General features: G+C 39.2%; 2 protein-coding genes across 5 annotated transcripts in view; one reads left to right on the top strand and one right to left on the bottom strand.

The window, feature by feature from the left end:
• RFC1 (replication factor C subunit 1) overlaps positions 1 to 14,010 on the top strand; it is a 39,184-nt gene extending 25,174 nt beyond the window's left edge. For all 3 annotated transcript variants that reach the window (XM_032187376.1, XM_032187378.1, XM_032187379.1), the window contains 18 exons: positions 678 to 762; positions 853 to 1,133; positions 2,088 to 2,195; positions 2,791 to 2,970; positions 3,313 to 3,417; positions 4,632 to 5,028; positions 5,916 to 6,025; positions 7,483 to 7,597; positions 7,981 to 8,069; positions 9,004 to 9,141; positions 9,579 to 9,674; positions 9,856 to 9,954; positions 10,420 to 10,574; positions 10,687 to 10,804; positions 11,751 to 11,896; positions 12,295 to 12,508; positions 13,104 to 13,295; positions 13,493 to 14,010. In XM_032187376.1, the coding sequence (XP_032043267.1) occupies positions 678 to 762; positions 853 to 1,133; positions 2,088 to 2,195; positions 2,791 to 2,970; positions 3,313 to 3,417; positions 4,632 to 5,028; positions 5,916 to 6,025; positions 7,483 to 7,597; positions 7,981 to 8,069; positions 9,004 to 9,141; positions 9,579 to 9,674; positions 9,856 to 9,954; positions 10,420 to 10,574; positions 10,687 to 10,804; positions 11,751 to 11,896; positions 12,295 to 12,508; positions 13,104 to 13,295; positions 13,493 to 13,588 (2,724 nt within the window). In that variant the 3' untranslated portion in view covers positions 13,589 to 14,010. The remainder of the gene's footprint in view (positions 1 to 677; positions 763 to 852; positions 1,134 to 2,087; positions 2,196 to 2,790; positions 2,971 to 3,312; positions 3,418 to 4,631; positions 5,029 to 5,915; positions 6,026 to 7,482; positions 7,598 to 7,980; positions 8,070 to 9,003; positions 9,142 to 9,578; positions 9,675 to 9,855; positions 9,955 to 10,419; positions 10,575 to 10,686; positions 10,805 to 11,750; positions 11,897 to 12,294; positions 12,509 to 13,103; positions 13,296 to 13,492) is intronic.
• Positions 14,011 to 14,508: 498 nt separating this feature from the next.
• WDR19 (WD repeat domain 19) overlaps positions 14,509 to 27,463 on the bottom strand; it is a 37,129-nt gene continuing 24,174 nt past the window's right edge. For both annotated transcript variants that reach the window (XM_032187375.1, XM_032187374.1), the window contains 9 exons: positions 27,348 to 27,425; positions 22,292 to 22,388; positions 20,207 to 20,331; positions 20,006 to 20,087; positions 19,092 to 19,242; positions 17,808 to 17,931; positions 16,118 to 16,194; positions 15,467 to 15,587; positions 14,509 to 14,568 (listed from right to left, as the gene is read on the bottom strand). In XM_032187375.1, coding sequence (XP_032043266.1) covers positions 15,473 to 15,587; positions 16,118 to 16,194; positions 17,808 to 17,931; positions 19,092 to 19,242; positions 20,006 to 20,087; positions 20,207 to 20,331; positions 22,292 to 22,388; positions 27,348 to 27,425 — 849 coding nt within the window. In that variant the 3' untranslated portion in view covers positions 14,509 to 14,568; positions 15,467 to 15,472. The remainder of the gene's footprint in view (positions 14,569 to 15,466; positions 15,588 to 16,117; positions 16,195 to 17,807; positions 17,932 to 19,091; positions 19,243 to 20,005; positions 20,088 to 20,206; positions 20,332 to 22,291; positions 22,389 to 27,347; positions 27,426 to 27,463) is intronic.

Raw genomic sequence — 27,463 nt, forward strand, 5'->3', positions numbered from 1 at the left:
TTTGCTTGAAGTTCCACATTCATCTTGACTCATCTCAAATGAGTGGACTGCCTGTCTCTGTAATACCTGAAGTGAGGTGCTGCAGACTGATGCCTTAGATCAGTTATGGCTCCTCTGTTTCAGGAGGACCAGATCAAGTGAAGTTAGTCAAAGGCACAAGTTGGTGAAAAATGAAGGAGAATACTTTCTTTTGTCAGAGCAAGCAGGGGTTTTAGGTTTTTAACTCTAACCTCAGTGGTGTGAGTTCCCCCAGTTTCCATAGCTTGTGCTGTAAGGCACAAGACTACGTCTGGCACAGTGAAATATTTGTTAGGTTGTACATCAAAGCTTTTATAATTTAGGATTGCTAATTTGAATAGAGCAAACATTAGTACTTCTAGATTATTCAGTAAACTGGTTAGAATTGATCCTTAATGTAACCTGGAAGTTTGTCTGGTGTTTGAAATTATGTGCATGGCTGAGCGTAGGATTTGCTCACCTGCCCACCTTTGATAGAGTTTGTATTCTGACTTGTGGTAGGGATCAGTGTGTGTCTCTTTTTTTTGTGGGTGTATCATTGAGCCTGATGTACTTATTTATGGACTGGAATACTTAACAGAAGGGAAACCTAACAGATCTGGACTTAAGGGTAACATGGGACATGGCATGTCTGACTTTGGCATTGTTTGTTCACTTAGGCTCGGAGGGATTCAGAAGAGCAGACAGTACTGAGCATCAAGAGCAGTCCTAACATGACAGAGGGATGCAAGCAATCTCAGAGAGGTAGGACACTAATATTACAGATCTGATGAAATGTTCTCAATTTTCAATTAGATACATTCTTATGTGTGTGCTCTTCTCTACTGTTTAAAGTGAAAGCAACAAACTCTGCAGGTGAAGCAAAACAAACTAAATCTGAAAACTCAAAAGGGTCCCATTTACCCCCACAATCAACTGATAGTAAACTAGCAGAAAAGTCAACTGATAAGACCTTGCCTTTGAAGCCTACCTCTAAGCTTGTGGCTCTGAAACGAAAAGAAGAGATTGCTGAAAAGGAAAGAGGCACTCAAAGTTCAGTATCAAAAGAAAAACCTCAGGGAAAAGAAGAGAAGAAAACACCAAAGAAGGAGAAAATTTCTCCCAAGAAGGCTGAGGTAGGAGCTATTCATAGATATTTAGTTAGCTTGGTAGAGTTCACAGGAAAATGGTTTTCAGTTGTTACTGTTTATGTATCACTGTTGTCACTTGGTACTTTGTTCTAGGTACTTCTAAGTGACTTTCAGATCTTACCAGAATTCAAGTTCCTAGCAATTGTAGAAATGTAGGAAAGAAATTAGCTGGAAAAATATAAATTGAATACATCAAGGAACTGAGAGTTCATTAATGCTCACTAAGGTGTGCATGTGTACTGAAAAATGAATTCACTAGCCTTTCACATTTAACTTCTCTGAAAATTTGCAGAATGCAGGAATTCTGCTACTTGACTAGCGAGTAAAACTTCTTATGTGAGCTTAGGTGACCTTGTGAATGCTATACTACTGTTAAAAATCAATACCACTATCATTCTTTTTTTCCTCTCCCATTTCCAATTTCATGTTTCTGAAGTATATTTATTATATTCCTACATAATACATTAACAATAACTTAGTGTATTCTTAACTGTCTGATTCAGTCACTATAATTAGTGAACGTATTCTAGCTGTTACTGGCCACTTAAAAATGTACTTTTAAATTTTAAATGCAAAATAGCACATTTATTTGACATTTAAATAACAGTTGTAATTGGGAGGGAGTGCCTGCAACTGTTCCTGATGAGCTTTAAACAGATTTTTACAAATAAAAAGCTTAGATTTCTTAAGTAGAAATACTAAAAGGAGATTTTACGGAAATGTAGATCTTACCAATACCTGATCATCATTCAGGAATCAAATAGGATGTGAATTTAAAGCAACAATTTTATTAATAAAGTGACTGTGTATATGCAGAATGCAGATAAATGTACTGAGGATATGTACCATATATATGGTACATTGGTACATATATACCACTACATATGTATATGTACAATATATATACCACGTATTTATCTATTTTTCCTTTTGCCCAAGTCTGTAAGTCCTGAGGACTCTGAAAAGAAGCGAAACAATTATCAAGCCTACCGAAGCTTCCTTAATCGCGAGGGTCCAAAAGCTCTGGGTTCCAAAGAGATACCTCAAGTAAGTTTGGCTACAGCAGAATTTCTGCGTGTAGCAGTGGTGTACATCATAGACTTCCCTCCAGTTCTTAAAAGTGATCTAGCAAGTATTAACTAAACTATTTAAAAACTGGCGTGTATATATATCTTTTTTTTTTTTTTTTTTTTTTTTTTTTTTTTTTTTTTTTTTTCAAATAGAAAGTATATATTGGGGAAAAAAGCTAAACTGGAGTGCAGAACAGTGACTATATGAAAGGAAATATACTGAGAAATGAAACTCTGTACCTGGTTTATAAAGCCATTATGATGGAAAATAGTTACTGGTCTTTAAGTTTGAAGTCAGTAAGTTTGTCAGTCCTTTAACGCTGTGCTTTAAGCACAGCATGTTAGTCATAGGTACGATAGGGACAGGTAAACTGTGAAGTTTCATTGGCAGCTACTCCTTTTAATAGTTTTTGAACTTCTACTGCTACTATCTACATTCAGGCAGGTTAGGCTCATTTTTAAAGTTGCATTGAGCACTTGACATGGTAGAAGTTTAAAAAGGTTTGTGGTGAAAGGAGTAGGTGTAGAATTGCATCAGTTAATGGCATTTTCTACAATGTTATCGTTCTCAGGGAGCTGAAAACTGCTTGGAAGGCCTGACATTCGTAATTACAGGAGTTCTGGAGTCTATTGAAAGAGATGAGGCCAAATCTCTGATTGAACGTTATGGAGGAAAAGTAACTGGGAATGTCAGCAAGAAGACAAACTACCTGGTTATGGGACGAGACTGTGGCCAATCTAAATGTGAAAAGGTGAGTAGTGTTGTGCCTGAGCTAAGCAGAAGTGAAAATGTGAATCTTGTATGTTACTGTATTGATTTCCAGTTTCTCCTCTTAAAGGGAGTGCTGTCAGACATGGGATCTGATTTTTGGGTGGTTCTAAGGGGGACAGAAGTTGGACTCAATGATTCTTGTGGGTCCCTTCCAAGTTGGGATTTTCTGTGATTCTATATATACATACAGAGATTAACAGCAACACAACCAAAACAGCTTTTTGTTGCTCTTATTTTGTGTTCCTAAACATAACCTTCACTGGAAAGGACTTTGAAGTGAATTATGTAGATCTCATTTACCTCTTAATTCTTATTTCCCTAGGCATCTGCTTTAGGGACAAAAATTATTGATGAAGATGGCCTATTTGATCTTGTTCGAACAATGCCAGGCAAGAAGTCCAAATACGAGCTGGCAGCTGAATCAGAGGTTTGTGCGTTTGTTATAAACTTAGTTGTGTGTCACGTGTTGTTCCCCAAATTGCAGGGAGCTTTGATCCCTTTTGTTCCGTGGACAGCAATCCTATGATTGTCAGTTTGACCTACTAGGTTAAAAGTATTGGAAATGAAAAAATTTACTCAGGCTTTAAGGGTTCTGCTTTAGAGAGGTAAGGTTTAATCTAATCAGACATTTTACATTTTTAGGTATCTGACTGAGGGGGTAATCGTATCTTCTTAGATTAGGCTTCAGTTTTAAACACTGAGCCTTTGTTTATTCTTTGATATGTGGTACCTGGAAAGGCCAATTAAAAACTCCTACTGTAAATATGGGACAGCTACTTGTAAACCATGTATATAGATAATGGATTTAATCTTTATGTGGTACTTACTGTAAAAAAACAATAATAAAGTTTTTATGCACAATTAAATCTAGCCTGTAATGGCTGATAAAATGTTATTAAAAATTCAGTTAGCTCTAGCATGCTTGATGTTCAGTATAGATACTGCTTTGTTGTTTCTGATGCTGCTGTGGTTTGTGTGTAGATATGGTTGGTACCTTCAGGAAAAGCAACTCAGCCTGTACTAGCTAATTACTTAATTCCCTTTTGAATCGCTTTGGGTTGAATACTTTCAGCTTATTTTTAAATGACAACTGTGATTCTCTTTAGCCAGTGTGTGTTTGGAGAGCACTTTATGGAACATGGGTTGTTCTGTTCCTGTTCCCTTCAACCTGTCACTGGGATTAAGTTGTGTTGTTTTCTTTTTTTGGTGCTCAAGCTTGGAAGTGTTGCTTTGAGAGCTGCACTTCTGCTTCATGCGTGTCTGATGGCCCATTCTTTACACCTTGTCAGTCATCTGTTTTGGATTAGTTTGTTTAATGACATGTCAGGCTCAGTGAGTAAGGAGATGGCTGGAACTTTTATTCTTCTTGGACTGCTCAGAATGTTTCCTGCCTCTTCTGTGGGCTGTGCTACAGAACCAGGTGACATCATGTTTAACAGTGGCTTATTTTTCAAAGAACACTCTTTGATCTCCTCTTGGAAGTTTTTTTTTTTTTTTTTTTTTTTTTTAAATCAATACAGAAGATTTGTTACTTTTTTAAGCACTCTTGTGCATATGTGCAAACATAGCATGTTTGTTTAATGTATTTTTTTTTTTTCTGGAAATTTTTCTTTTAATTTTCTTATCTTTTGTTTTCCTAAGGCAAAGAAAACAGAGTCGAGACATAAAAAGACACCACAGAAAACTGAAGCTGGCAGAAAGAGTTTTAGCCCCCTCAAAAGGGAAGCTGATACTAAAAGAAGAAATTCTACTCCTGAGAAGGGAGCTACCTTCAAATCTGCTAAGAAAGAAACTGCTGCTGTTCGAAAGCTTACAGACTTTAAACAGCAAGCAGTGGAGAAGAAAGAAGTCCCAGAACCTAAGGGGAACTTGGTCTCTGAGATTAATGAAAACGGAACCGAGAGATTGCTATGGGTGGATAAATACAAGCCCACATCTCTCAAGGCAATCATTGGACAGCAGGGTGAGCAAAGCTGTGCCAACAAACTTCTCCGATGGCTCCGAAACTGGCACAAGAACACCTCAGAAGATGGACAAGGTGACCAGCGCGGTTAACTTCTCTGCTCTTCCATGCCAGTCACGTTGCTTGGTTCTGTGTGCTGACACAGGTCCTTTGAGAGAGGGGAGCAACTCCAGAAATCAGGAATGAGTCTAAAGTCAAGTGCATTTTTTAGCAGCAGTTGAACCAGAGGGTTTTGTTGAAGCAGTTGTTCACTTATCCCCTCCATTTTCCCCCCAAAAACAGAACAGCAAACTGAAGATAGTTTTTTCAGAATCGTGATGTTTTCTTAAATGTGACTATTACCAAAATAGACTAAAAGAAGCTGGCAGTGTGTATACATATATATACACGTACACGCACTATGTGTGTGTATAAATGTAAAATACATATAATATGCCCTCACTCTGAATTATTTTTCACCATGAGAAGTGCTGGCCAGTGCTGACCTGTGTACACATGGTGAAAAAGTGGGACAGCAGTACGTCTGCAGGGCTGTCCTCATACGTGGGGGAAGAGATGAATTGTTAAGGCCCTGGTTCTTTGTCAAGTAGCCACTGTCATGCATAGTGCATAATCCTGTAGACAGTTTTTTGTGATAAAATAGCATATAAGCTTCACTGCAACCATAATAGGTAGTGGTTTTTTTTTGTTCTTTTATGATGTGGGTGTGAGGAAATGGCTGGAATAGTTGTATTCCAGTAATATTTCTCAGTTTAGAATCTCTGCAAGTTTTACCTAATAGGGCTTGAACTGCTTTTCCCCATATGCTTAGGATGCAGATGTGCATGTATTTTTTTTTGACACTCATATCAATCCGTAAATGCGGAACTCCAGTAATAGTTGATGTCCCTAAAGATTTACATGACATGTGCAGATTATTTGGTAATATATATGTAGATAAAAGCTGGAATCTTCTTTTATAGCAAAGGCCAGCAAACTTGGAGGCAAAGATGATGGTATTAGCTCTAAGGCAGCATTACTTTCTGGTCCACCTGGAGTTGGTAAAACCACTACAGCTGCTTTAGTTTGTAAGGTAAGTCCACATTCAGAGTTGTTCCCGAGAGTATTTGTTTTGATTCTGATTTGTGTTGATTCCTTAGCTGGATATGTGCAGGTGGCTATCCCCTAAATTACCGAGTTCTGCTCCCAGCCTAGCTCTACCTGGTCATGAGGGCCACGAGAGTGAGCAGGGGGCTGGAGCACCTCTCCTCTGAGGGCAGGCTGAGGGAGTTAGGGTTCTTCAGACTGGAGAAGACAAGGCTCCGGGGAGACCTTACAGCTGCCTTCCACTACCAAAAGTGCACCTACAGGAAAGTTCTGGAAGGACTGTCTCTGAGGGGGTGTGTGTAGGGATAAGATACAGAGTAATGGCCTTAAACTAAAAAGGGGTAGGCTTAGAGTAGATAAAAGGAAGACATTCTTTACTTTGAGTTTCCTTAATTGTGTTTTTTTTTAATATATCTAACAAAGAGATATTTCCCAGACTGATTCAAATTCAAATGTCTCTTTAGGATGACAGAAGTTGACCGGGCTGGTGTCTGTTGCTAAATCTGAATTTAGGAATTTGTGAACTTAGTGTTACACTGTGCTCAACTGTTTCATGAGAGTCAGCAGGGGGTTCCATACTGTAAAAACACTCTTAAAGCTAAGCACTACTACTGACTTTGTAGATCATTTTGTTCTTAAGTGACTCGCAAGAACTCTCGTAAAATATGGTATTAAGAATTTCTCTGGCTAATGCTGCACCTGGAGCTGGGTGTGCTGACTTGGGCTCATTTCTACACTAGCATGGTATTTTTTGCCTTTAGTTTGCAACTTAGCATGCTCACAGCTGCCTTGGGTCTCCCTGCAGAGCATTTCACTGTGCTCCCCAGACACAACTGACAAAACTGGGTTATCCAGGCCCCAGGAACAAAGCTGTGTGCAGCATGCTGCTGCGGCACGGCGTGCCCCTGGCAGGAGAGTTTGCTGATAAAGGAGCAGCTGGGTTGAGGTCTTGAAGGGAGTGACAGCCAGCCCAGCCCTGCTGTGCAGTGATCGGGCTGCTGGGGGAGCCATGTATTTTCTAGCTGTTAAATAGTTAAGTTTTTATTTCCATCAGCTTTGAGGCATGCAGCATGTTTCTTCTCCTGACTCTGAACACAAGATCTCAGTATGTATCTGGAGATAGTACAGAGCTTAGTCAGCCTCTGCTCATAGTTCTGTTAATCTTTCACAGCTAAATCTGTGCCTCTGACTTCTTTATGCAAAAAAAAAATAAATTAAAAAATCGTGTTCTTTTGGGCACATCTCTTCCCTGTCCTGTTGTAAGTATTTTTGGAGTGTGAGAGAATAGTAGTACAAAGGGAGAAAGAAATCAAAGCCACAAATTAGATCTGGAAATGCTGTTAGAAGAGCTTTCTTCTTCGACTCTCAAAATACTGTTTCTAATTGAGTATGCTTACACTCTTCTCACTGATCTGTGTTCTCATTTTTGTGTGTCTGAACTAGGAACTGGGGTATAGCTACGTGGAGCTGAATGCCAGTGACACTCGGAGTAAGAACAGTCTAAAGGAAGTAGTTGCTGAATCACTTAATAACACCAGCATCAAAGACTTCTGTTCTGGTATGTCTGTTTGAAGGAGGATTCTTGTGCTAAGTGTCTGGTTACGGGAGGGACAGAGCTTCCTTCCTGCACAGCAGTGTTAGGAAGAGCATCAGAGAATCAGTTATTAACAGTAGCCCAAACTACTAAGGAGCTCTGCAGTTGCTCTTGTGATGCATGGGGTTTAATTCTTGGAAGATACGCAATGCCAGCTCTGTTCTGTGAACATAAATTCTGTATCAGCAAGTGGTAGAACAAGAACAAAAGGTTCATCAACACTTCCGTTGTGTGGGTTGGGCTCACATCAGTATAAAGTGTGGGGTAAAACTCTGAGCAAGCCCCTATTTTATTCCCGTGGGAATAAAATATTGCAATCTTATTCTTTTGTCCATGTTCATTTTCAGGCACATCCTCATCAGTTAGCGGGAAACACGTATTGATCATGGATGAAGTGGATGGTATGGCAGGCAATGAAGACAGAGGAGGGATTCAGGTGAAACTGCTACAGTTACTGGCTATGCCATTGCTGAGAGTGCACACTGTATTTCATGCAAATCTACTGTCCTTAGCCTGTGGTCTGTAGAGTCTCCAGAGTACAGTTCTCCAGAGTACCTATTTTAGAAGTCTGTCCTTCAGACTTTAGAAGTCTGAAAGAACTATGGAGTGGTAGAGGTGGAGAAAAGACATGGTTTGGTTTGCTTTTAAAAACAGAAGGGGGGAAAAACCCACCCTCTATTAACAAACTCAAGAGTGTGCACTGCAGATGTTTATTTCTGGACAGGTGAATTTGTCCCATGGGCTCTGCAACTGGTACTTGTTCTCTTCAGCAACTCAGTTTTAGCTTCTGAAGATTTCCTGTGGTCACATGCAGTACTTTGACAATAAAGGGCATACAGACCTTTAGCTCAAATACAGGTATTTATGTTGCAAGAATCTGAAATTGATTTTCACCTTCATTAGAGCAAACAAAGTTTGCTTTGGTCAGTCTACTAATGCTTAAGCCTTAGGGCTGAGCTCTTTGGGCTTCCTTATTGTTTGTGGCAAGGTGTGTTTGAAAAGCAGAGTCCTCCCTCTGGGCATGCACAGGCTGGGTCAAACTGATCTTTGGATGAACTGATCTGGTCCTTCTGGTGGACAGCTGTACTCTGGACTATTTATCTTTGTTGCTTCTTGAAAAATGGTCAAAACATGATTGCTGGTAGTGGAAGCAGATTGATGCACCAGTACTGCTGCAGCTGAATAGAATAACAAGCAGATAAAGTAGGAAAAAGGGGGCAAAGTTTTCAGTGTGGAAATCACAGTAGCAAGTATTTTATAGGCTTGAACGTGACAAGGATTTGATTTAAGGCAGGGACTGATGCTGCTTGGTATGACACCTTAATCATTCTTCTGAGGTACCTGATGCGATTGTTGTGTTTAAATTGCAGGAGTTGATTGGTTTGATTAAACACACAAAAATACCCATCATCTGCATGTGTAATGATCGAAACCATCCTAAAATTCGTTCCTTGGTCCACTACTGTTTTGATCTTCGTTTTCAGAGACCTCGTCTAGAGCAGATTAAGGTAAGAAGGCTCTGTGGGCTACACTGAATTACCATCAGCAACTTCTGTCTCCATGTGGCAGAAGTCTTACAGAATTGAAAACATTGCTTGAAACTTAATGGATTACCTCACTGAGTATCTGCTTTACCAGCAGAGTTGTCTCTTTCTTTGGGAAGAAAGGCTCAAGGATTCCAAAGCCTTTCAGATTTAGAAGCCTATCTTAAATATATCCAAAGACTCTTTTTAGATATCTTTTTTTTTTTTTTTTTTTTTAACATTTTATGGTTTTTATACCAATGAGAAGGGCTGACTTATGTTTTAGAAGAAAATTACTTAAATTATACTTGGTTCAAAAAGGGAAAAAAAATGCAACTCTCTGTGTCAATGTGTTCTGTAGTGGAAAGGAATTAATGGGAATTTTCTGGTGACAATTTCTCAGAGAACTGTATGTGTTACAGGGTGCCATGATGTCTATTGCATTTAAAGAAGGCTTAAAAATTCCACCACCTGCTATGCATGAGATAATCCTGGCAGCAAATCAAGACATCAGACAGGTCAGTGCCAGTTCAGCATTAGCATCAGTTCAGAGAAGTATGAAGTCCGTGACTTCAGTGTGGTATTTGAATGGTGCTATTATTTTCAGGTATAGGGATCCTGTTGTTTTTTTTTCTGCTCAAGTCTTAGTCTTTCCTTTAAGTGCTTCTATGCTACCAAATTATCACTCTTGTTCTCTAGGTTTTACATAATCTTAATATGTGGTGTGCGAAAGATAAATCATTGACTTATGATGAGGCCAAAACAGATGCCAGCAGAGCTAAGAAGGATATCAAACTGGTAAGTGTAAAATACTGGACTGGCTTTTATTGTGACATTTTGATACAAATACTGGGCTTTATAAGCATCTTCTGAAATAAAGCACTAATAGCCTAGATGCAAGGAGCTGAGTAATGTTTTTGAGAAAATGTCAAGCTTGCCACAGATAGTCAAAGAGCAGTAAATCCAGGACAGAGTATGTTTTTTGATATACTGGTCTTCTAAGAAAGATGCAGTTACAAAGCTCATACTTTGCACTTTGATTCTTTTATTTAGGAGAAAATTCTCATAATGTCAGAAGTAAAACTCACTTCTCCAAACTAGCAAAGTGCTATTCATAAAGTACATTTAAAAGTAGAATAAAGAATATTGAGCTTGTGCTGCTGAGTCCAGATATTGTTGGGTGCAATCACTGTAGTAATTCTGTGCTGTGTCTTGGTGTTTGTTTGACTTGCAACCCAGTGACTTCTTGAAATATTTACTTAGGGTCCTTTTGACGTTGTCCGGAAGGTTTTTGCTGCTGGAGAGGAGGCTTCCCGTATGTCTCTCATAGACAAATCTGACCTTTTCTTCCATGACTATTCCCTAGCACCTCTTTTTGTCCAAGAGAACTATGTACATGTGAAACCAGCAGCTGCTGGGTGAGTTACTCTATACCTTCAATTGACAGTTTCATGCTGGGGTGTGAAATTAGACTAAAACCTATATGGATGTTTCTGCTATGTTATAAAATCAACTATTTTTTCTCTTCAGGGGAGATCTGAAAAAGCACTTGATGCTCTTGAGTAGGGCAGCTGATAGTATATGTGACGGTGATCTAGTGGACAGACAGATTCGTAGCAAGCAAAACTGGAACCTTCTACCAACACAGGTGAGTGTTCAACGCTCATTTTATGTGGTTTACAGTATGGGTGTGCAATATAGAAGGCTGATCCCTCAAAACTGAGGTCTCAGTGTAATTTTGAAGTTCATGCTTCATGTAGTATTCTTCTGTTCTGCTGGGCAGTAGAGCAGCTTCCACATAAGTACGAGGTTGAACCCATGCTGTCTCATGAAATGAAGTCTCTGAAACACTGAAACTCGAACCTTCTTTATCAAGTGTGAGGATGTGTGGCATGTGTGAGTTCTGACATGCTGTTACAAGCCTACTGGGTTTTGTTTCCTATTCCAGCCTTTTACCAGGCCAGTATTTCTCCTATAGCACAGAGGACTGAAGTTTCTTCGCTGTACCTCTTCCAGTGATCACAGAAACGTTGACAAGATTTGTGTTAAAGGATCATGTCTGGCACCAAAGAATGTACCATAGATAAGCTGGCAGGGACCTCGGGAGGTCACTGAGTGCGTGCCCACCCTGCTTAGTGCAGGTCCAAGTGACAAGTTGCTTATGTAGCCTTGTACTAGGGATCTCTAAGTAGCTGTGTTCTTTTGAAATGTCTCCTTCACCATGTCTGTCTGCTGGAGATGATAATACTTATTTCACTTATTTGTGTGAGGTCAGCTGTCTGCGTGACTGTACTTGGAACTGGACAGGAGAAACGAGCCATTTTAAATAAAAGCTTTTAAAAACCCAGACCACTTCGCAGCTATTTTAGAACATAACAAATAGGGTGGTACAAGAGATGAAGCTGTAACCTGAAAGTGGTAGAATGTAGATGAGAAACAAGGAAAGTTCTCTTAAAACACGCTATTTAGAGTGAGGAGCTTTCTGTGTTCGCTTACTTACTTCCAATGAAACAAGTGGAGCAGTATGTCTTGGTGTCAGCGAGACTAAATTCATTGTGGTTTAAGTTTGGCACATATTACATTTTTTTTCCCAGGCTATTTATTCGAGTGTTCTCCCCGGGGAGCTGATGAGAGGTTACATGTCCCAGTTTCCTGTCTTTCCCAGCTGGCTGGGGAAATTTTCATCAACAGGCAAACATGAGCGTATTGTCCAAGAACTGGCAATGCACATGAGTCTCAGGTAGTACTGACTCTTCTGGTTTATATCAGTAGGGATATCTGGGGGCACTTTTAATATAGTTAACTGACTTTGTTGGAGGCTGTTTTTTTTCCCTTCTTTTGTTTTAAGTTGGGTTGTGTTATCCCTGCCCATGGCAGGGGGGTTAGAAGTAGATAATCTTTAAGATCTTTCTCAACCTGAGCCATTTTGTGATTCCCCAGACTTTCTTGGGGGCTGAGTTCCTTGTATCAGGTTATTCCTAATCCAGGTATGACAAAAGAAATGGTACAACTCAGCTTGCAGTTAACTCTTAAGGCAGCTGATTCACCATTTGGTGAGAGCCCACCTACAGGTTGGTTGTGTTTAGAAGCGAGCTGTGAGCTGCTGTAGAGATTGACTTCTCTTTCAATTTGACCAAGAACGCAGATGTGCAAGAGGACAGTAAACATGGAGTACCTGTCTTATCTGCGGGATGCACTTGTCCAGCCTTTGAAAGACTTTGGAGCAGATGGCGTACAACAAGCTATAACCTTCATGGACTCTTACTGCCTGATGAAAGAAGATGTTGAAAATATCATGGAAATAAGCATGTGGGGAGGCAAACCCAGTCCTTTTTCAAAGCTGGATTCCAAGGTAAAAAAAATTACTAGTAAATTGTTTTCTTTATCTTAAGTATTTTAAAAGGAAACTTTACGATGATAGTCATGGTATGGTATGCTGTTGAAAGGCTGACGCTGGGGAAGATTTAAAAAAAAAAAAAAAAACAAACATCTTAGTAACTATAATTTGAGACTGTGGAAGCCCTTTGCAGCTCAGCTGTCAAACATGCTACTAAGGGTTCAGGGACGTGTCCTAAAAGATAAAGGCTGTGCTTCATTCAGCAGTCCTTCATGTTGCCTCTGAGGTAGAGGATCACTGGGAGTCTGCTGTGTCAGAGGCATGGTGGAGTGGAACAGAGAAGGGAAAGGGAAAGCAGGATCATGCCGGAGCTTTCTACATGCAGGCTCTGGACTGCTAGCTCTGTCAGCTTCTCGCACTGCTCTTGAATGCTTTCCTGTTTCCTTTTGAGACTTTTTGTTTGTATCCTTTTGTAAAAACAATCAACAAATGAACCAAAAACCACAACCTTCTGGTCACATCACCCCCAAAGGAAAGGCGAGGTAGACTCTTGGCTAGAGTTGGTTAGCTAAGCTGATGCTCAGTGTCTCCTTCCCACCACCTTTCACAGGTCAAAGCCGCTTTTACGCGTGCCTACAACAAAGAGGCACATCTGACTCCGTATTCCCTGAATTCTGTGAAGGCATCTAAAAGGCAGTCAACATCCATGGCAACCTCTGAACTGAGTGAGGACCTGAATGTGGATGAGACCCAGTCTGATGAGGATGAGCAAGACAGTGTTGAAAGCGATGCAATGATTAAGGTGACTTAGTATCCTCTGCTAAACTGCATGCTAAACTTTTTCTTAGTTAACTAAAATGTCTATAATGTGATTCCTGGAAGGGGAGGGGGGAGATGGGCAAACCTCCGCCCTATTTTCCCCCATTGATTGCGTTTTTGACACATGCTTTTTGTCAGGTTACAGTTGAATTTTAAACTGCCCGCTTATTCTGTTTGTAGCAAAAGAAGGCGAAGTCTTCCAAGCCTCCAAAAAGAGAGAAAAACGAAGAACCAACAAAAAAAGAAGGGAAAAGGAAGGAGAAAACAAGACATTAAACACAGTCTTGCTCTGGATGTGGCTTTGCTTATCTAACTTCTGTCAGGAACACGAACGCTCCACTGATGTAGCTGGGAAGGTAGAACCAGCGCGTTGAAAATGCTCCTCTTATAGAGGTGATGTAGCTACTTATTCTCACACTATGCAGTGCTGTACTTACTCTTAACGTGCTACGTTACAAGCTATAAATATTCCTGTAAAAGAAGCACCAGGGTGCCTGAACGTGATACAGATGCGATGCTTAGTTACCTGGTGGTTTTGCTACGTCTTCGTAGGACTCCCATTTTTTTTTTATAAATCCCCTGTTATTATGTGGTGAAATCTTGTAAATAGTACATGATGCAAAAAATCTGATTTGCATATTTGTACATTATAGGAATTAAGCAGTATATAAGATTACAATAAAAGGTGTTTCACGCAAGTTTTTTAAATTTTGCTTAAGTTCCTGGAATGTTTGTCTCTTTCCTTTCCTTTTGAGGTTCTGGCTTCTCTACGTATGTCAGGATGTGGTTGTTTTTTTTTCCTTAGCTTTACTTTTGCTCAGTTAGAGACGCAGAAAAGCAGTGAGGGATTTAAGCACTGCCTCTTCAAAGTTTGGAACTAAATGTTATATCTTTAATCAAAGCTAGAACAGAATACCTAACTACTAAGACCTGTTTAATAGACACCATTAAATAGAAATTAGTGATTAAAAACTCACTTGATCTTGGATAAGAGAACACTTAAGTTGTCTGCCTCTCCCATCACAAGGTGCCCCTTGCCTTTGGTGCAGACGAAATTTAAGTTTTGCTTGGTAAGATTTTAATTTAATCAATGGGGTTTATTACTATAATAAATCAAAGTACAAAATTTATCAAAAGCTAAATATTTACAGATTATCACAAAATAGAAGTGATACGGTTGTTGTTAAATCCCAGTGGAGAAAACATGTGATGCAGTGATAGAGTTCCTTGCAGCTTGCTGAGCAAGACAGGCTGTTCTGAAAACAAACAAACAGTTAGTCAGACCCCACAGTGAAGACTCTGATAGCAAACTACATGATTTTCTGTGAGCAAATAGTATAAAAATAAGGTCAGTATTGTGAATTTATATATATACAGGCACCATAGCACTTCCCATTACTTTGTCTTTTATAAGTTTTCATATAAGGCATCTGCACCAATGCATCAGCCTTCAACTGTTCGAGTTAAATGAGGAACTTTGTTCATACATCTTCAGTTACCAGTTCAAAACCGAACTGCTGGATCCAGGTGTGAGGTACAGACACTGGGTCTCAGTCTTTGAAATAAGCGTGTCAAGCCAATACTATGTTGCTGTTATCCTGTGATAGCTTCTGTGTTAAATACGTTTGGAACTTACTGTGCAGATTGTTTCTCTATTATGGAAACCCTACAGCATAAGATCACGTAACCTGCATTTCAGCTCTGTTCCTTCTAGTTAGCTCTTCCCTGTTCCCATCCTCCTAAAATCTGCTGGCTGATCAGTAGAAGGATTTGCTGAGATCTCCAAATTGCTCCCTGTGCCACTAAAACACAGCTGGGGTCCAGGAACGCATCAAACCGGACTGCTGCAGATGATAACTTGGTCATAAAGGTAAACCAGTTCCAAAGCCTCACGGGGGAATGATGTAGCAGCTAGGTTACTTGCAGTCCCAAAAACTACTGGGCTGTGTGCACTTGAGTGCAAATATGTGATAAATCTGCACTTGAGTGATCTGAGGGATAGAGGCCTAGGCTTTAAGTTAAATTCTTGGAATCCTGAGCTTTCCTTGCTGGGAGAGACTTGAAATGTCTTCTAGAATAAGCCCCATTAAACAAAAACAAGCAAGCAAAAGAACCCAAACACAATACACCATGAACACAGTCTCTTGTACATACCTGAACTTACTGGTCCGTGTCTTCTTGTTTGAGGTACTGTGTGCAGTCACTGATTTTCTTAAGATGAACAATGTTAATTCTTTCAGAACACATTGGACATATATTTTCACTCTGTAACATGCTGTTTTAAAAGAAGGGTGACAGATCAAATGGTAGGTCTAACGCTAGAGAACCTGTAACCTTCAGTATGTAAAAATAAAGGCTAGAGCAACACGTGCTTCTGTCTAGGTGGAGAAAAGTATTTTGTTTTTGAACATTTGAGGAAGGTTGCTGTTTACAGGGGCATGAGGAAAATGTGGCCGTTAAGAGCACAAAGAAAGCATTGGGGCTAGAACGTAGTTTCTGGAGAAGCAGTTCCTGACTGCAGAACAAGCTACCCAAGCCCATTCCCACACAGGTGGGTGTTAGGGACCAGTGGTGGGAGCAGTGTTAGCATGTGCAGATTCTTGTTTTGGTGGCTGCTGCTGTGCCTGGTTCACTTGAAAGTAATGTTCTGGCAGTATGTTTGATGAAATGCTCAGGTAAGGGTTTTTACCACCCTCAGAGGCTTACTTGTTTTTAAGTACCAAAGGAAACTTTGCTGCTAAACTATGAACAAACTAAGCTTGGAATCCACCAACAGAAAAAATGAAATAAGAAATCCCAACTTACTTCTTGAATTCTGAATAGAGGGCAGGGAAGTCACAGTGGGGGCAGACTGTCCAGTCATCTTGTACCATGTGCCGGCCCTGCACACAAAGGCAATGAGTTATTAAAGGGTGTGTACTGTCCTAGCAGGCTGGGGGCTGAGGCAGTGATCTATTACTGCAAGAAAGTCTCAGCAACAGCATCCTAAAGGTCTTGAATTTAAAAACACCACCACCACCCCACCATAATGCTGTTACTTATTGCATAAATTCTGTGACTAGAAAAAGAGCTCTGAAGGAGACAGCTTTTTCATTACTATTTGTATTTCCTTTTTTTTTTTTTTCCAAAAAATAAGTACTAAATTACCTCTTTAAAATTATTTTAGTTTGGCAATTTTGTAATGCTATTTACAAATCTGTGTGGAGAGGGCTGTTTATACATTTACTGAGGTGTTTTTTTGGTGTTACATGATATTCAAAAAATGTCCCCAAGCCCCATCACCTGAGCCTGAGGGATGCATTTGACCTGAAGCAGGGATTATTTCCTTTTTTTGGTATGGTTTCCAATTTGCTCTTGATGCAGAGAATTCTTATATAGGTTGGTCAACATTATAACATGCAACAGTGCCTTGAACTGTATTCAGCAATTTATGCTCTAATACAATATGCGACAGTAAACTCTGATGCTTTCAAAAGATACTAGAAAATTCTGCAGTCCTCATGATGCTACAACTAGCTGTGATGTAATTGAGCTATAGCGAAGAGACAGCCTAATTACGTGAAATGTACATGAACGGGTACTTTGTTTTTTGGCTTACAAAGATGTATTTAAAAACTTTTTTTTTCCCTTAAGATAGTACTTCTGAAATATTCTGGTAATCCAATAGTTTTTAAAAAAGCTATTATTAATATCTTTTGTAAGACTGATTCTTTAGTTTTAATAAAGAATGTTTACTTAAGCAGGCATGGAATGCTGGAGTTAATCTGTGATTGCTCTGTAAATCTAGTATGACAAATCACTTCAACCTTGTAAAAACAGTGTTTGTAATGATGCTGGTAACAGTGAGAGGCATAGCGCTGCCGCTGCGAAATGCGCTCCATGCCTCTTCAATGTACTGTAAAGAATTCTGAAACAAAAATATTAGGGCTTCTCATTCTTGTAATCAGTAGTACTGAAAAACCAAACCAATAATAAAGTTTGGGGCACTTGCAGGGTTTTGTTTAAATTCTGGGTGGTCCTAACAATAGAGTTCTGAGGAGCCTGTCCCTTTCCCTTTTATAAAAGCAGTCCTGGCAGCTTGAAGTTCAGGGGAGGAGAGCTTCACAAGCACTTGCCCAAAGACCAAAGGGGAACTTTCACATCCACCAGTAATGCTCTGCCACACATGAGCTGCACCCAACTCTGCAGGTGATGGGTGTTCAGGGCAGTCCTGGCACACAAGCTGCTGTCTCAGGGAGGTGAAGCCTCCCAGAACCACTCTAATATTAACTGTCAGCCCCTAGGGGCCAGCACCAGGTAGGTGGTAGCCAAGGCCGCTGCTGGGTGTTCCTTCAGTGACAGCTGAAGGCAAGCATGAGCTTCACTTGTTAACAGCTTGGAAAACAAACAAACAAACAAACCTTATGTTGAAACTACAAACACAGTGAAGGTTCTATTTTTAAGTACTAGAAGAATTTAAAAAAGCTTTGCGCTCAGCATCGCAGCCAGCACTCACGGTGGCAATGCAGTAAGGCAGGCTGTTCTTGCACCCGGGACACAGGAGTTCACACTCAGGGAGCTGGAAGGCGCAGTGCGGACAGGCTGTCGTTGGCTCTTCTGCCTCGGTTGTGTCAGGACGCCTAGAAGTAAGGCACCAGTGGGAATAAAAATGCAAGCTCTGAACTCAAATAAAGATGTTTTACAATGCTTTTGATACTTAGCAAGTGTTTTTCCTTTTAGCTAGCTGCATGGCTTCCAGTTGCTATTTTGTGTTCTACCAGATAATTTCCTGCAATTATCGCCTGAGGTTCATCACCATTATATAAAGTCATAATTGGGTCTCTTTTTTGTCTTTTTTGTCTAATTGTAAACAAGGTAGCTTTTTTTTTTTTTTTTCTTTTAAAGCCCTAGCCTATCTTGATACTTTGATAGCTTTCTTTCAGAATTCCTTGTCACAAAGTAACAAGAATTAAAACTGCCATCCTGCTGGGCGAATACCGCATCACAAGCTTATTTTCATCAACTGCTTGGCCAGACATCCTGCACCTCATTAAGGGGAGGTGGAAGAAAAGGGTGTGTTTTTTTTTTTTGTTTTTTTTTCCAGGGCTTTTACATGGCCTATTAATGTTTAATGTTCTTGGGCATATTTATAGATAAATAATTTAGATTTACTTTCAGCATTTTTTTCATTTTACCAATGAATGGGGTACATTTTTCTAATGCTTAGCCTAGCAATTTTTGAGACGAGGTGGCTTCCCATGCTATCCTGACAGTTTGTAGGAAGACTGATTTCACATATACTTAACATGAGCATGTACGTGCCTTGCAGTGGCCTATTCTTCTGTTTCCGTTTATACCTGAGGCATGGATAAGCATGATAGACTAAGGACAAGTCAACACAACTTTTAAAATCGATGTCCTATTTTTAGAAGCTTCCTGGAATTTTCTAGAAATATCAAAGAAATATCAACCAGCAGTAGGGATGGACCTTGCGTGAATTTAAAACAAAATGGTTAAAAGACACTAAGCAGGATAGGATAAATGGTTCTCACAGGACACTGCTCTGTTCAGCATGCTCATAAAATATGATGTTGATGCCAGCTCATAAATAATATTGAGACTTAATATCAGCCAGCATCAAAGAATTCCAGAAGAACTTTGAGACCAAATGACAAGAGAATATAAGGGGTGGGGGGAGCCAGGGCAACCCTTTAGACCATAGGCTTTAGGAAAAAAAATAACATTGCAAATAAAACCTTGATATTAGGTACATCTGAAAACACATATTAACACTGCTCACCTGACCATTGCTTCAATTTTCTTTTTGTATTTCGGATCTATTTTATTTCGATACTCAGGTCTCATCAACATGGCAGCAAAATTGAAGGCTGAGTTCTTCAGTCCTGCTCTGTGACACTCAATTACTGTTGAAGTCAAAATTGGTACGATGTCTGCAACAGAATGAAATAATACCAAATATTTATTTACCAATATTAATGTTGAAAGCCTTTGAGCTACTAGGGCTTAACATGTATTGATGAAAAATGACAGTGTTTATCTCCTGCCTCACAGTGCAGTTGCACAAATCTGCAATTCCCATAACCAAAAATGTTTTCACCTCTCACTGCCTTGCACTTCTGAAGCCTAGCCTGGCAGCAGGACGGTTTTGATTAGAAGAATTTCTCACAAATCTGGTCAATGCTATTTAAAGACATAATTTTTAATGAAGTATTTGGAAATGGTGGCTGTAGAAAGATAAAACAAACTGGGATTACAGCTGACCTGTGACACAGCGAAGGGCCTGTGTGCACATGCAAAGACATGTACTCACTGTCAGTACTGTGGGCATATGTGACAGGAGTCTGCACACAGCAGTTTCAGAGAAAATTTGTCTTTAAGAAAGCTCGAGATAACAAAAACTGGTATTTTACAAAAACAAGGCTGATTAAAACCTTGTGATAAAGTCACAGAATGGATCAGTTCATTACATACGATCCTGAGACTTGTACATTACTCAGTTAACTTGGTGTTGCAGTCACAGTGGTTTCAGGAGGCTGTCAATGAGGGGTGAGGAAGCCGTGTGTTGAAGGGCTGTGCTGTGGAGGAGGGCAGGGCACACTGACTGCTCTTTGTCGCCTGTGCAGTAAGATTGCAGGAGGACGATGCAGCTCTGACACAGTGGCTAACGAACTCCTCTACGCTGCCAGTACTTACGTGACGGGAACTTGCTGATGTTGTTGGCTACACGTATGAGCATGCGCGCTCCCTTCATGTGATCTCCGCGTTTCACATGAGCCTGGAACACAACAAACAGCAAATTAACTGCAGCCTCCAGAGAGCATGCATCCATACCTACACTTCAATAAAGCAGACACTGTGCAACAGATGTGCAAACTCAGTTTTTAAGTTCAGTACCTTTACTAAAATATAGCTGTGTAGAATCATAAGGTTTGTAGCCATCTCAGAAGGAATTTTAATCTTCTGGGTCTTTAATTCTGAATACATACTGAAAAGAACATCATGTGCATTTCGGTAGTTTCCTTAAAAACAAACAATACCAAACAGTAAATTTAACTTTTCATAACAATTTCTTTACTAATATCATAAAAAGAAGCTAGGCAGAAAGCTATATTGACTCTTAGAGCAAAACCTTTGCATGACAATTTCTTTGGAAAGTCAGAAGCAGCTGCTTGTCACAGTATCCTAAACGGTATCAGCCAGGGAGTTAAATAACAAAAACATTACTCTTGCAGAAGATGTCTAACAGCAGCAAAATACACGTGTAAATGACAATTTTGCATAATAAAACTTAAAAAATGGAAGATGCTGTATCCCATACATTGCTCCCACAATAGAGAAAAGGTTCTATGAGGGTATCAGAGCACTGAGACCTGTTACCTTTTTCTGTTCTTCAGTGTCAGGTATTTAAAATTTGTTGCTTAAATTTTAATGTAAAGAACTTCTACTTTATCATTTCCTCTGACATCTCCTTCCCTCTGCAACCAAACAAGCCCCAAACCTTTCAGAAATGATTTACATTGAGTGTTACTTCACTAGATTACACTGCTTCAAGGTTACTGCCCCAGATTTTCCAGAAACCACAGGATTCCATTGACTTATCAACACAGCTGAATTAGTTGTTTCAGCAATGGTTTTTCTCTACATCTCTACAAAGCAATTTGTTTTGTTTCGTTACAGACTGCCACTGAATCAAGCTGCTGTATTGATGTGACAGCTGAGTATCACTCCCGAATTGGTTGCTGGAAAACAGCATTAATTTTTCACGCTGTGTTACTGACTCTCAGTATAGCATGGCCAGTCTTAAAACCAGGTGAACATAAAATGGCACACCCAAAGGGAAACACCCAACAGTACAGGCTTATGTTTAAGTCTTAATGGATTTTTAAGGAAAAGAATAAACGACATTAGTGAAAATTTCAAAACCAAACTCGCTGAAATCTCCTGAAGGAAGAGGGGAAAATCTAAACCTGTGCTTCTGCAGAGGAAGCAGTTACTGCAAGACAGGTAACTTTACTGAGAAAAATGCACTGCTTATGTACACACTGCTGCAGAACACATCGATACTGGCAGGGAATATGCCATACAACACAGGGTACTGCATTTTAGGAATATATTTTCAGATTCAAAGCAGCTAGTGAATTGAATAATTAACCCCCTGAGCCTTTACATTTCTTGCTTACATAATTAGCACAAATGAATTATTTACTGCTATGATGAATTGGAAAATTGTGCTTTTCAAGGGCATAAGAGATTTCCCCCCCAGCTTAGCCCCATGCTAAGGAGCAGTCCATAAATGTTAATTTCCATGGGCATAACTGTCCTCTTGTTCCTGAGGCTGCTACTTTTCCTTTAGAGATATCTTTCTTAACTTATATGAAATGAAAAGTGAGCAGTGTTACGGTAGGGCTGTCGCCATGGTTACAGAGAAACGCAGCTAATGGAGGAGACAGAAATAAAGGCTAGAAACAAAATTAGCTAGTTTATTTTTTTCTGTTTCTAACTTCAGGGGAAAACATGGCTTAAGTAAACAGGTATCTGATCCTTCAGCAGAAAACATCTCCTGTACACATCTCCCACTGAAAAAAATCAAGAGCTTAAACGTACAAAGACTAAAGGATCAGTAAACTGCTTGCATGTAGTTTAACTGCAGTTCTAACGTCTGTGCTATACAGATAAGCAGAGTTGCAGCTAGACTCCATTAATAAATTTACTTGAATATAAGGAATGCAGCTATCTTCCATAATTTTCTGTTTTCCAAGCATGTAATATGCAGTTACGAGTCCCAGTCTTTTCACAAAGGCTACTTCAAAATCAAAACTAAACTTGAATATAATTAAAACCTTGTATTTACGGAACAGATTTGTTCTAAGGCTATGCAGGATATATTATACAGTGCAATCCTGTATCAATAATGGTACCTGCAGTACTGGAAGGCTGTAGCATCAGATACGTTGTGAAATCAGGAAGAGAAAGGCTTACCTGAGCACTGCTCCTCCCTGGCAATTATGATAGCAGTCCTGGCAGCTTCTCGGTACTGCTTCAGTGCCATGTACAGGCGGAATAGGTACTTGGCATCCTTAAGTAAATGATACAAAAGCAATTAATACTGACTAAACACATACTGTGGTGTTGCCCTTCTTGACCTGCCTATCCCACCACCACGCTTTCCAAAGGCCGTGGACAAGCTGCCCTGTTTGTGAAGTGCTGTCCACACCACCAGGCTTTAGCCATGCTGCATTCTTTCCCCCGGGAGCTCTGGCTGCTTGGCCAGGGCCAGATGAACGCCCTCTGAGGGCCCCGGGGTTAGCTGCCCCCCCTGTGGGTGGAAAGCTAACAACTTCCGACCCAAAGTCATCTACGGCAATAGAAGAGAACCAAAGGACTCCAAAATCTTCCTCGAGATGCTTCAAGTTGTGTTGTGGCTCTAGATGCAGATAGTGCTTAGCGTGAATAAGGATGACTACAGCTGGTCATTAAAGTGTGTATTGCACCAGGACAATAGGGCAGACACCCAAGACAGATAGAAGAGTTGAAAATTACGGGGACAATCAGCTAACGAAGTGCATAAACCTTCTGATTTGCTACACTACATACTGTTAATATAACAGGACTCAAGAATGGCAAATGCATCAAAGGATTCAACCAAGAACTGGCAATCCAACATCAAAAAAAGTAGTGAAATCTTTTCAAACCAAAACTTTAAAAAACAAGATGGCAGTATGGGTATCCAAAGTTCTAGCACACTCATCAAGAGAACTGCACTTCCATGAGTACTTTGAGAAAACCCTCAAAACCCTTTTGTTATTCCTAAAAATACGGCCAAGATACAAACTGCAAGGTAACATAGCCTTGCTTATGATGAAAAGGAACAATTATTAAAAAAAATAATAATAAACTGGCCTAGGACCACTATTTTATATCAGTGATTTCAAAAATGGAATAAAAAAAAAAGTGCATAACACTCTTTGAAATAGTCAAGATTAATTGAATCTGCAGTACTGTACATAATGGTATGTTCCCAATTTAAATATAGGCAAATCAGAAAAAAAAAACAAGACACTGGTAGCTTTATGGACAGCTTAGCAAAACCAAACCAAACAAACAAACAAAAAAAAAGAAGCCAAACACAACTAATTCTGTGATATTATTAGTAAAAACCAAACACTTTCAAAGTATATATTTATGTTAAAATAATACAAAAAAATCTTTAGAAATAATTGGATTAATCAACATTGTGCTGTTCTCTGAAACACTGTGTAGCTTTTGTATGCAAGCCTCAAACACACAAAAAAGAAGAAATTCAAAGGAAGAGAAATACGAAAGGTATAAATAAATTTCCTGATAAAGAAGACAACTGCAAAGGTTAACTTCTTACTTGAGAGTCAGGGAAAAAAAAAAGAAAAAAAAAAAAAAACAAGAAAAAAATCACTGAAATAAAAGCAAGAGAGAAAGACTAGTATACAGGAAGAAAAAGGGAAAATCAAAATTTTTTTTAACTCTCCATATGAGGCAAAATGTTAAGTGACTGAAAGTAAACTAATGATGGAATGGAATTTTAAGTAACACTCAATCCAAAGTTAGAACATTAGAAGTACCTTAATTTAACAATTTTGAAACAGTTGTTTGGACAATAAAGTAAACACAACTCTGTCTATTAGTGAATATTATTTATCCTGAGTTCCCTGAGTTGAGCCAAAAGAAAAATATTAAGAGTGGTAGATCAGGATGTAATTTTCCCCAGCTCCTGACACCTCCTAATGCTGACACAGACAGCTGCTACACCAAGGGTAGCAGAAGGCTGCACTTCCCTGTCCAGGTTGCACCTCTCCCTGTTCTCCTGCCCAGGAAGAAGGATCCTGTCCCAGGGAAGACCAGCCACCCAATGGTATTTGCCATACCCCTATCTGTCTTTTCATTAAATAAAATATTTCAATAACTCACACAGCAGCTGTATGTAGAAGAAAATATAAAAGTAGAAGGTGTTTAAGAAGAAGTGAGTCTTACATTCTACTTTCATATCATAACCTTAGTCGTTTTAAAAGCAATAAATAGAGGAAGGAATAATCACTTGTCAACACATTTCCTAAAATCTTCAGAAAAAAAGAATTATTGCAATCTATCTGATCTTAATTTTAGATAGGTAAAATTTTAATTTAGTTTTGCTTTTCAAACCACTTGTACTTAGAAAATATGCACACATAAAACAGCAGAAGCTTGCTAGTTAATGTTTCCTGAAAAAGACAACAGGGGACACACGAAAAATTAAGAATTTCTGCAAGTTAATAAATACAACAGTCAACATAATAACACATTAAAAGAAAGAGTTCATTATTAGACAGTAGTGTAGCAAAATTATGCTAGCTATAACAATTTTGCTAATATGGTACTTCATTAAAATCCCATAAGGTTGTTGGGTGAGAAAAGCAACCAGGCTGCTCTGAGCCATTACCTGGTTTGAAGATGAATGCCGAAAGGATTAGCAAGTTTCTGCTGCATGGCTATTTTAAATTCACTCTCACTTTCAGCTTTACAAAAATACTACCACATAAAAGCTGCTATTCTCTAAAACCAACCCCAAGTGCTTGGTAGGGCTCCGTAGCATAATAAGGATAAGGGTGAATTGCTTTCTAAGTCGATTTTTTAAACAAATAGGTATGAGTCAATAAAGTAAAATTATGTTACTCACTGAGAGAGACTATGGCAGATTGGATTATAGCATTCAGAAGAACAAGAAAGAGCTTTTAAACACAGAAAAGAAAGCTCTACATTGAATTTTAAAACAATGTTAAATATGGCAATTACAGCATTCACACGACTGCTGGATGTCTTGTAAAATCTTAAAAACCTCTTCACTATGGAGATTATGCTTTAGCTCGCTTCCTTTACCCCATCCTAGGCACTACGTGTTTCAGCCAGATGGCTGGGCTGCTGCTCACAGAAGACAGACAGGATGCTACAGTTTCTATCCACCCTACTTTCAGCATAAATATGAAGTTACTTCTGCTTACACAGATGCTGCTCAGATTTTTCACACTTTTTTTCTAATGGCTTCATTCTCTTCTGGTCTCTTGCAGTTGGATTCCATTTGCTTCATTACGTTTTGCTTCTCTCAAAACTATATTATTGTTCAACTTTCAAACCATAGATGAATAATAAAAGGTAAATAAAAATAGATCCTATAGACACAGGATTTTTTTCCTTAATTTTAATTTTATCAAAGCCAGGTTGACTCAGCCATCAACCATCTAGTTGTGTCTAAAAATCTAACATATCAAATCCCCAGTCTCTTGACACTACACGGAGAGCAGAGAGACAGAATTTTTAATCTCACTAAAGAATCAAAAACCACATCTGTAACAGTAGGGGTGAAACAGACTTACTGCCAAGACCACATCATCTCCATCATTACCAAACCTTACCCCTCAGTAAGGCAGAATTCACTTTCTTCTATAATTTTGTATCTGACTATATTTACTGTGAGTTTGAGCTCGAGAGCTTAAGTTCCTTGACAGAGGAATAAATTGCAGACTGCAGTGCCTGCACCTGAGGTCTGGCTTTCACAGCAGAAAACCTTGGGTGCAGTGCCATTTGGCTCACTGATTACACACCAGCAGTCACCCTGCGAAAGAGCTGTTTGTCATTGTAACCTCAATGCTGATGTTCTGATGTCTAACACTGTATTTACAGTGGATGTTTTAATCTTCCTTGAAAAAAAAAATCACAAACTGAGTATGGTCAAAGTTTACTTCTTGCGTTTCAAGCATAAATCTAACATACGTTCTGCTTACGCTGTGAATTATCCTTTTCTATTATTACCAAAGCAATATTGGCTACTAATACACAAAAATCTGTCAGCAAATACCTTTCAACTCCCACATGACTATCTACACATAAGAGATGTGAATGCTTTGCAATTAACAAAGGAGCAGGAATACTGGAAGTAAGGGCAATGGTCATTTCTAAATTTTATCGCGTGACTTTAAAAGAAGCCTCATAGCTGCCTCTTAGCACACAGAGCACCTCCTAAACTGTATACAAGAAAAAAAAAGTGGTTCTAAGGATCCAAGGAAGATTTCCTATGAATGACAACATAAAAATCAACATCCACAGTATTTTATTTTCCTGTTGTTAATCAAATTTCCACACTAGTAAGGTCTGACACCAAAAACCTTCAAATGTACTTCCTGTTATTTCATTTTCCTTTTTATCATAACTATGTATTCCCCAACACAGAGCAGAAACTCCGTTTTAGTTCACAGAACTGCAGCCTCTATTTGAAGATAAAATTAACTTGATGAATAATCAATCTGAACTTTAACCTAAATCCTCCTACATAATAAGAAATCCAATGAGATTTTTTTCAAAAAAGGGTTTCATTGTCATATGGGCATTCACACAAAGCAGGCACATTTTCAGGTGATCTCAGTGGCACATCTTCCCTTCGATTCCCACTTTAAAACTGAACTGCTTTGCGTTAAGCTCTTTTTGAGAACACGGTCATTGATCACTTAAGAAACAACAGAGAGCTGAATAATTCTGAAAATCTATCCACAACTTTTGTCTTAAGTTGATGTGTAAATGGTTTTTGTCCTTCATTCACTAACTACTACCTTACTTTCTTCCACTGCAACAGCAGTAGGACCAGTCCCCCATTCTGCTAGAAAATAACACAATGCCATAGCTTGTTGAGACACACATGCTGACTGACCATCTGGGAAAGGCAGCTGCCAGTTGGCTAGCTGCTATGACCAAGCAGCTAAGTTTGTCTCTTTTCCTCAGTGTGAGCATTAATTTGGACCTATTCTGCGAAGCTTAGAGAAAGATGCTTGTACCTAAGATAGTTACTTGCTTTCTTATCTTTCTGAAGATGGAGTTACTGGGTGAAATGGATCAAAGAATGATCGTATGTGTATTGCTCCTTAATAAGAGTAAGCTGAAAAGCAATCTGTAGCTACCAAAAAAATAGGACAAAATAAACTCAAAAGACCTTACATTACAGCAACAGGATGCAACAGCAGTGATAGAAATCCAATACCTTAGGCATGCCATCACTCTCTCCCATAAGATAATCTATCAGCTGATTTGTTAGGGCTTCATCTTTTGCCTGTCCCACCTATTAAATAAAGACAGAAGAAATTATCATGAAATATA

This window comes from Aythya fuligula, chromosome 4 (genome assembly GCF_009819795.1).
Source record: "Aythya fuligula isolate bAytFul2 chromosome 4, bAytFul2.pri, whole genome shotgun sequence".
Lineage (NCBI taxonomy): Eukaryota > Metazoa > Chordata > Aves > Anseriformes > Anatidae > Aythya > Aythya fuligula.